This window comes from Fonticula alba, assembly GCF_000388065.1.
Source record: "Fonticula alba strain ATCC 38817 unplaced genomic scaffold supercont2.1, whole genome shotgun sequence".
In the NCBI taxonomy this organism is placed as follows: domain Eukaryota; order Rotosphaerida; family Fonticulaceae; genus Fonticula; species Fonticula alba.
Genome location: NW_009242971.1, coordinates 232,094 through 240,812, shown reverse-complemented (window position 1 = coordinate 240,812; position 8,719 = coordinate 232,094). Strand labels below are relative to the sequence as shown.

Below are 8,719 nucleotides of genomic sequence, written 5' to 3'. Positions count from 1 at the left end.
CCTCCAAACCGGAGCTTCTCCGCGACTGTTCGTCACAAGCCCTCCCCCTCCCCGCCACTGATCTGGCTTGTGTCACCCGAAAGCTAACGCCGCGTCCCTTCGTGCCATTGTCTCTCCCGGGTCCTTTCGCGCCCCGGCGACCGCAGGGGATCTTTGGGGTCCACTTATTCTGTGTCTGGCCCTTGCCACGTGCGTCCGCGCGCGCGCGCGCGCGCTCTTTCACACATACACACACACACACACACACACGCACATATACCCACATACACCTGCTTCTTGGATTCTAATGCGCATGCTGCCCTGCCTTCCCTTCCTCCATATGCACACACACGCACACACACACAATAGTATTCTCTCTTTCACTGCTCCCCAGCAGCAGGCGGCTGTCGTCTTCACCATCGTCTTTGTCATTGTCTGGATTGGCGCCGGCATCGTCACCCTCAATGCCAAGCTTCTGGGAGGCAATGTGTACGAACCATGTGGCTGCGAATCATGTCCCCTCTTTTGATGCAGACGCGCACGCGCGCATGCGCACACATGCACGCGCAGAGATGCACATGCTAATCAGGACCTGGCCCCACCTCCTCGCTCTTCGCAAATAGCTCCTTCTTCCAGACCGTTTGTGTCCTCGGCTACTGCCTCCTCCCGCTCGACATCTCGGCCCTGGTGTGCATGTTTGTCAGCATCGTGCCCGTGCGGCTTGCTGTGGCCAGTGTTTGCACGGCTTGGTCAACATACAGTGCGTCTTTCCCACTTCCAGCCATCCATCGCGGTGCATGTGCATGGCAAATATGGCCATGGTCACGCACACACACACACACACACACACACACACACACACGCACACATCCCCAGACATACATACATACAACATATGTGTATACAAAGGAATGTCCACTCACACAGGCTACAATCCCCCTCCCGCGGGACAGTTGCCCTCACCTTCTTGAACCACCTGAAGCTGCAAAACCGCCGGGCACTGGCCGTTTATCCCCTCTTCCTCTTCTACTTCATCATGGGATGGATGGTTGTCATCAGCAAGAGCATCATCTAAGGCGCCACCATGAGGGGGCCAGAACAGGAGGCAGGCTGACCGTGTGGTGCCTGGCCGCCCGCATACCCTGCGCGAGCACCACCACACGCATCCCTTTCCCACTTTGTTTATGCCCCCCCCCCCCATGGAAAGGCAGGATCAGCCGCACGGCGCCTCCTCCCCCGACCCGAAGGATCACCCGAAATACAAATACCAACAAAATCAAGACCACTTCCTCTTCACATGTACGCAGAGGAGGTACCTGGCGCGGATGGACGTGATGAGCAGGGGCGCCCTGGTGGCCATGTTGGCAGATGGGGCCTGGCCGCATCGCGCTCTCTCTCTCTCTCTCTCTCTCTCTCTCCTCCGGCGATCAGTGCCAGAGCACGGCGCACGCCCTGCTTGCCTGGATTGATGCCCAAGGATCTGATATTTAAGCCCAGAACCCCGTGTCATGTGACCAGATCAACGAACTGCGCCCGGCCGCTGCTTCATCTCTGATGAGTCTCGCGAGGGAAACCACACCCTCAAACTTGTGTGGTTTCCCTCTGTGCTAGCCTGGCCTCCGGTCCGGTTCCTCCCCCCTCGGCCGTCTTGCTCCGACCCGGCCGAAACGCCCTGGTCAATGGTCCGGGGCGGCCTTTTCGGTGACCGGCATTACGCGGCGACGCGCCCCCGTGCTCCTGACAGAAGGTTTGACACCCCCTCCCCTTGCCCTCCCCTCCCTCTCTCTCTCCCTCTCTCTCTCCCCCTCTCCCCCTGTCTCTCTCTCTCTCTCTCTCTGCCCCTCGCCCCACTGTTCCGTGTGCATAGCGCCTCTGCTCCCCTCTCCACCCGCCAACCATGTCGATGTACATGCCTCCCGCCTTGATGGAGTACTTCGCTCCGATGGGGGACCTGCCGACCCCCACGCAGTTGGATCGGTCACCGGAATGCCGCCGCGGCCCGGAGCTGACTCCCATTGCTGATGCGCTGGAGCTTTGCAAGGACAACCCGGTCCCGCCGCTCCCCGAAGGCACCCCAGTCTGGGTAAATGCGGACACCCGTCGAGCCCTGAAGAAGAGCATCCACGATAGCCAGGTCAAGCAGGAGATCGATCGCGGCACCGAGGAGTACAAGAACCGGCCACAGGACAGCCCGGAGTACTCGTCCGACGCCTTCAAGACCCTGTTTGTACGCACGCCAAAAGCCTCCCCGTCCTCTCTCTGTCTCTCTCTCCCTCTCCCTCTCTCCCTCTCTCCCTCTCTCCCTCTCTCCCTCTCTTCCCTTCCTCCTTTGCTCCTCCCATCCCGGACCATCGCTTTTGACGGGCCCCGACCTAACTGCCCTCTCGCTTTTTGATGCTCACCGCATCTCCTGCTTCTCTCTCTCTCTCTCTCCCGCTCCCACAGGTTGGCCGTCTGCCCTACAGCCTCAATGAGGCCGGCCTCTCGGGGCATTTTGAGAAGTTTGGCCGGATCCGGTTCTGCCGGATTGTCCGCTGCAAGCGCACCGGGAAATCGCGCGGCTACGGCTTCATCGAGTTTTCCAGCAGCAGCGACCTTACTCGCGCTTTCCGCGAGGGCGACTCCATGCACATTCGCGCCAACATCGAGGGCTACTACGAGCCTGGCGAGACCCCTTCGCCCGACCGGACGTGCGTCGTGGATGTCGAGCGTGGCCGGACTGTGGCCAACTGGCTTCCCCGGCGCCTGGGTAAGGGGCTGGGCTCGACGCGCCGTGGTGCGGCCGCTGTCAACCAGAAGCATCCGGGCCGTGATGGCCCGCCGGAAACCCGGTACGCCCCCCCTCCCCGGGCACACCTGTCGATCTCTCCATGTGACACAGCTGACCTCCCTTTCCCTCGACCCCCTTTTACCAATCCCCTTAGCGCCTCTGATCGGAGCGCCCCCGTTGTTCGCGAGCACTCTCGCGACCGGTACCGCCACGACCGCGCTGATCGGGGTGGCTACCGTGGCGATCGCCACCGCCGCTGAATGCCGACACACGGCAATACCACGCGCTTCCCCTCCCTTCTCCCCCTCCCCCCCCCCCCTGCTTTGGGGACCACCTACTCGGCGGAGAGAGGGGGAGAGGGGCGGAGGAAAGAGATCTCCTGTTTACAGGCAGGAAACATGCGAGACATCATCTGCGCTTCCTACACACCCCCCCCCCTCCCTCCTGCTCTCCCAGCACGCAGCCCTACTCGCTCACGGCTCGCCTGTAGTGGAAGAAAGGAAGAAACTACACAAAAAGACACACATACCCATAATATACACCTATACAACACGGACCACGTCCGCGCGTCCTGCCCTCCTCCGCGTCGGCCTCCGTCGCAGCGAAAGATGTGCACACCGAGGAGGGGAAAGGTGCGAAGGGAAACATCAGCTTTGCAGGAGGCGGCGCTCGTCGAACGTCTGCCGCTCCTGCTGGCCAAACACCCAGGGCAAGATGAAGACGGCCTCCGGGGCGGGGGCGTGGCTGCGCCGGAAGGGGGCTGGCACAGCGGCATGGCTAGCAAGTGCCAATGAAGGTACATTTGGTTAACTCATCTTTCGCCTAAGGTGCCTTCGAGGGCGAGATCGTTGGCTTCTCGGACGACGGTCCGGCTTGGCCAGAATCGTGGGCAGGTCCCAGTGGCCGGCCCTCCTGGCACGGCCGGGCGCCCTGGCCATGGGCACGGGCAGACAGGCTCCGATGGGGGAATGCGTGCTGCAATGGCAGTGGCTCTGCTTGGTGCGGCAATTCCAGGAGAGCACTCACGCCCAGGAGGGACAGTAAACTTGATCAGAGGCTGAGGGACTGGCGGAGGACACCCCCGGAGGGAGGCCCGCCGGCGGGCTTTCTAGCAGCCCGACTCGAGCCCCTCACGTTACCAGTATCATGTGCCCAGCCGCTGCTGGATGCATGGCCGCAGGACTCCCAAGCTGGAGCGGAGACACTGCTGGGCCCCCTTCCGACAGAACCCAGCCTCCCCATGCAAACGGACCAGCAGCGCCACGCCCTGTGGGTGGGTCTGCATCTCTTTGAAGACCGTGCATCCTCCCCGCGCCGCACGAGGAGAAAGAAAGATGAGGGAAATAGCCCGCGCCCACAAAAGCCGGGCAGATTAGTCGGAAAAGCGCTCCCATGTTTGACGCGCGCGCGTTGGGGGGAGGAGGACGGCCCAAGCTCGATGCCCATACCACCCAGGAAAGAGAAGAAAGGGACATCATCTGGGTACAAACGCCCAGAAAAAAGTGCCCCTGCCCACAGCTCGGCTCCTCCTCTCCTTTTGTTGGCCGATCGCCGCCCTGCACTCCCCCCCCCCATGCCTCCCTCCCGAGGAGAACAGGCGGAGAGAGAGGGGGGGAAGGCCGCGCGCGAGGGCAGGAGGAAAAAGCCTCCACATCCCCCCCGCCCGAGGAAGACATCACACGCGTGCCAGGAGGGCGCAAAAAAGAAGGACGATCATGGACAGGACTCTCCCTCCCCCCCGACAAAGCCGCGCATCGAGAGAAAAAGTCCGGCAGAAGGAGAGTGGGGTGCGCGGATGGTTGAACCCACACACAGCAAGGAGAGCTCTCGCTCTCCCCGCCCTCTCCCGCCTCCTCTGCGTCCTCCCTCTCCTGGAGAAAACACGAGTTGAAGGAGGGAGGGGGGGCGCGCGCGCGGGAAAAGGACCGAGAAAAAAGACAAAGACAAGGAGAAAACACACGACACGGGGGATGGGAGAGGACAGAGAGAAAGGAGGTGTATCGGAGAGAAGACGGGGGAGAACACGCGCGGTGGTGCACGGCTACATCGCTCTGTCGTTGCCAAAAGGAGGCATATTTAGGCAACGGTCTGCTCCTTGGCCTTACCGGCGGCACGGACCTTGAGAAGCTTCTCACGGTTCTTGTCGAGGTGGAGCTGAGTGATCTGGAGGTTGGAGGCGTCGATCGGGACGGGGATGAGGGACTCATCGGCCTTCTTCTTGGAGGCACCCTCGACGTAGACGCACATCTTCAGGCGGTAGACCTTGACGACCTTGCCGGAGATACCCTTGAACTGGCCGGTCTTGATGGTGACAACATCGTTACGGCGGATGGGCAGGGAGCGGATCTGTGTGTGTGTGTGCGCGCGCGGCGAAGACGACGGGGGGGGGGAAGAATCGGCAACGAGAAACGGGTCAGCAAACGCGAACAGAAAAGGAGAGAGGGGAACCAAGGGGAGCACAGCATCGCCTTGCATGCAGCGAGACGACAGGCGAGGGGAATCTCTCACGTCGCGCGAGGGGGGACAGAAGAGAGAGTGGCCTATCTCGCGCCCCTCTCGCCCCCACCCCTCGGAGGGCGGAGATTCCCCTCCCCCGCTGCTGGTAAGTTGTGCAAAAGGAGGCGACAAAATGCGCATGTATGCGAGGACGCACGCCGTAGCTGGCGCGCAGCTCCTTGGACAGAGCAGAGCTCATGAGGAGGCGGCGGGCATGAGAGGGGGCGGTGAAGTGGGCCTTGCGGCACTTGCGACGAGAAGAAGAAACGTCTGAGAAGGAGGCGGTCAACATGGTCAGCATACAGGGATCGGGCGACAGAGGGAGAGCGGCACCGGCGGATGCAGGGTGCTCGGGGTTGCATCCGACGGAGATGCCAGGGGTGGCTCATATAGGCGGCCAGCGTGGGCAGGTGGAGCGGTCTCTGCCTCCACCGGGAGCGTGAGCGGCAAAACGCCAGCTCACGCGTCCCCTCCCCAACACACACACATACACACACACACACTCGCTCGCGCGCGCGCGCCGAACCGAGCATGGCGCCCGCACCCGGCCTAACAGCAGGCAAGAAACGGGAAGGGCACACGCGGAGACTCGCAACACCGCACGGAGGAAGCCGCAGACACAGACACAGAGGGAGCACACACACACATACACACGCGCGTGCGAGACAGCGCCCTAGACCCGGGAAGGGCGCATATCCCGCTCCGCAGCACACACACACACACGTAACAGGCGCAGGTACGCGGATGGGACAAGTTCCTCGAGACGTCCACCTAGCGTCGAAGAAAGGGAGGGAGAGAGAGACAGGCACATCCTTGCAGCCACAGAACCGGGGCGATGCGCCAGCCGCGCGGTCAGTGCGTAGACCATATCTCTCTCCCTCCAGGGGACGTGTGCGCATGTGCCTATAGATGCCGTGTGTGTGTGTGTGCGTGTGCGTGCGCGTGCGCGTGTGCCGGAGGACTCCTGGAAGGCGTGTACGCGCGCAGCGTGTCACCCCAGACCTTGGTGGGGGTGACACGTGCGCGGCATGAAGCCTCCGGTGCGTGCGTGTCCATGTGTGCGCTTATGGGGGTCCTTCCAGCGAGAGGCGAGAGAAGAGGGGGGGGGATCGGATGCGCGCGTGCGTGTGCGTGTGCGTGTGCGTATGTGTGTGGCCAGGTGTGCCCCGCCAGAGACAGCGAGACGCGCCAGCGCCGGAGGGGCGCGGGGAGGGAGGCGGGAGAGGAGGAGAGAGATGCAAAGGGGGAGGGGGGGGGAAAGCAGCAAAGGAATGGTAGAGGGAGAGGAAGAGAGACGAAGACGAACCCTTGCTGAACTTCATCTTCGAAACTAAACCGATGTGAAGTAAGTGACAGGCAAAAACAACGCAACGGGTACGAGAACCTCTTCTCGTGCCGAGAAGCCCCAGAACACCCCCTCTCGAAGGGCCCTGTGGCGCGTTTGCGCCGGCCCGGCGCCGCCACAACACGAGTTCTCACTCTCCAAGAGGCCGGCCATCCCCCGGGGCCGGTAAAAAAGGGCGCCTCCTACGCCAGGGGCCCCGCTGGTGCCACACACCGGGGAGCGGCCAGTCCCGCCCTCCCCCCCCGCACACCCACCCACCCTGCGCCCCACCCCCCTCCACACACCCCCGTTCAGCTTGCCCGCGCCCGCCCGCCCGCCCGCCCACCCGGCGGTCCACCCGGCCGCCCCTCGGCCCACGGAACGCCGCAGGGGCCGAGGCGGGCCGGAACACACGCACACCCCCTTCCTCCCCCGAGCCCTTGGCCCGGCCTCGGAGGCCCCTCCTCTTGTTCGCAGACATGGCTGGTCCCAAGGGGGCGGAGGCACGGGGCGGGGGGGATGAGGAGCATACAAAGCTCGGCCTCCATAACTGTCCCTTGCCCGCGGCCTCTGGCCCAACGCGAACACACATTCTCCCCCACCCTGCCCCGAAGGGATGTCCAGGCGACGCGGGCCGCGATTCAGGAAGAGAATTCCCCCCCCCCCCCCTCTCGCCGTGGCAAACACAGGAGGCTCCCTCTCTGCGGACCTCTCATGGAAGTCCATCGCGTGGACCGGATCGACTTGCCCTTGCCCCCAGGCGAAAGAAGAGAGATCACAGCCGAGGGACAGGGAAGGCCCTCCGATTTTGCGGCTGGCTGACACACACGGCCTCCGCCCCCTCCCCTCCCCCGCGGGGCATGAACACACCATAACCAGGGCGATCCTGGCGAGGGTGCGTGCAAGCGGCCGGGTGGAAATGCACCGGAGCGGTGCGCTGGTCCTTTGGTCTCTCAGCCGCGGCCTGGATCCGGTTCTTGATCATCCACAAAAATATGTTGAATAATATTCCTCCTATGCTTTATGCCGATGGTTCCCTCCTTCCTGGCTCACAGGCAGACCAACGAAACGGGGCATGCGGCTTGCCGGCGGGGCACTTGCAGAGGAGGAGGCCCGGGGGAGGCGCCTGGAGATTGGGATCTTTTTTGATTCGACACCCCGGCGAATTTCCCGTAGCCCCAAACTTATTTTCTCCCGAGGGATCAGTTAAGGCCATTAGCCGGCGCGATTCGTCCAATGGCGTTGGCTGCCGGGATCGTGTTTTCTTTTGACTCCCGCCGATCCTTCACGGCTCTCCTTGTCGACCGGCGAGTGGCTGCCCTTTTTCTCCGTCTTGTCCAGGAAGAGCGCTCAAACTGTTGTCCGAGGAGCGGGGAGGGGTCAGGCCGTGGGGGGCGATGGGGTGTTCTCATCGGCACGACTTGCCGAGGCCTCGCTCCGAAGACCGTGGGTCAGAGACCGCCTCTTGTGCATTCTGGAGCGAGGAGCACAGGGACTGCTCATCCAAAACGGGCATCCTGTTGGGCCCCACAGAGACGAGCTTGCCCGCCCTCTCTGAAGTTGCACCAAAGTGGGCGCCCTCGGCCCTCTCCGTCCGGAGGGTAAACCACTTCACCTCTCCCCCTTTCCTCCTTGTTTCCCCCCCCCCTTCCCCCCACACGTCCCTGTAGTTCCGCGACCCCCTCTCTCGTTCTTTGCGCCCCGCCTCCCCCCCCCGCTCCGCCCCGTTCCACAGCTGGATGGCCTCCTCAGTCGCCACTACACCCGCCACCATGCAGCACGTTATTTCCTGCCATGAGTGCCACACTCCGGTGGAAATCGACCAGAAGATCGTCAACCTGGCCACCTCCTTCGCCAGCCAGCGCATGGCCAGTGGGCACCTCCCGCGTGCGTCGATGAATTGTTCCACCTGCTGGTGCCCCGCCGAATCCCCGCGCTGATGTCTCCCCTCCCCCAGTCGAAGCCGATGACTTCATCGAGATCTCCGGCAACGACTTGGCCGATACGCCCGGATCGGTTAATTTGCCCGAAGATATGGATGAACGTCGCCGCATCATTGATGCTGCCATCACCATGTTCTTCGATTCCCTCTCCAAGCAGACACTGATCAACCATCCACTTTGCCACAGTGTCCGTGCTACCTCCCCCCC

At 62.9% G+C, this 8,719-nt stretch overlaps 4 protein-coding genes across 4 annotated transcripts in view; 3 read left to right on the top strand and 1 right to left on the bottom strand.

The window, feature by feature from the left end:
* H696_00042 (hypothetical protein) overlaps positions 1-1,054 on the top strand; it is a gene marked incomplete at both ends in the record, with an annotated part of 2,060 nt that extends 1,006 nt beyond the window's left edge. The window contains 3 exons of the mRNA XM_009493876.1: positions 374-468; positions 603-739; positions 933-1,054. Coding sequence (XP_009492151.1) covers positions 374-468; positions 603-739; positions 933-1,054 — 354 coding nt within the window. The remainder of the gene's footprint in view (positions 1-373; positions 469-602; positions 740-932) is intronic.
* Positions 1,055-1,799: 745 nt separating this feature from the next.
* H696_00041 (hypothetical protein) lies at positions 1,800-3,316 on the top strand. Its single transcript, XM_009493875.1, has 3 exons — positions 1,800-2,206; positions 2,425-2,810; positions 2,904-3,316. The coding sequence occupies exons 1-3, from the start codon at positions 1,877-1,879 to the stop codon at positions 3,007-3,009; spliced, it is 822 nt and encodes a 273-aa protein (XP_009492150.1). The 5' UTR covers positions 1,800-1,876; the 3' UTR covers positions 3,010-3,316.
* A 1,411-nt stretch (positions 3,317-4,727) lies between these two features.
* On the bottom strand, positions 4,728-6,747 carry H696_00040 (50S ribosomal protein L26e). Its single transcript, XM_009493874.1, has 3 exons — positions 6,552-6,747; positions 5,403-5,515; positions 4,728-5,095 (listed from the first exon to the last, which is right to left on the bottom strand). Exons 1-3 carry the CDS (start codon positions 6,565-6,567, stop codon positions 4,826-4,828), a joined length of 399 nt encoding a protein of 132 aa, XP_009492149.1. The 5' UTR covers positions 6,568-6,747; the 3' UTR covers positions 4,728-4,825.
* A 1,465-nt stretch (positions 6,748-8,212) lies between these two features.
* Positions 8,213-8,719, top strand: part of H696_00039 (hypothetical protein) — a 2,659-nt gene continuing 2,152 nt past the window's right edge. The window contains exons 1-2 of the mRNA XM_009493873.1: positions 8,213-8,456; positions 8,527-8,699. Coding sequence (XP_009492148.1) covers positions 8,309-8,456; positions 8,527-8,699 — 321 coding nt within the window. The 5' untranslated portion in view covers positions 8,213-8,308. The remainder of the gene's footprint in view (positions 8,457-8,526; positions 8,700-8,719) is intronic.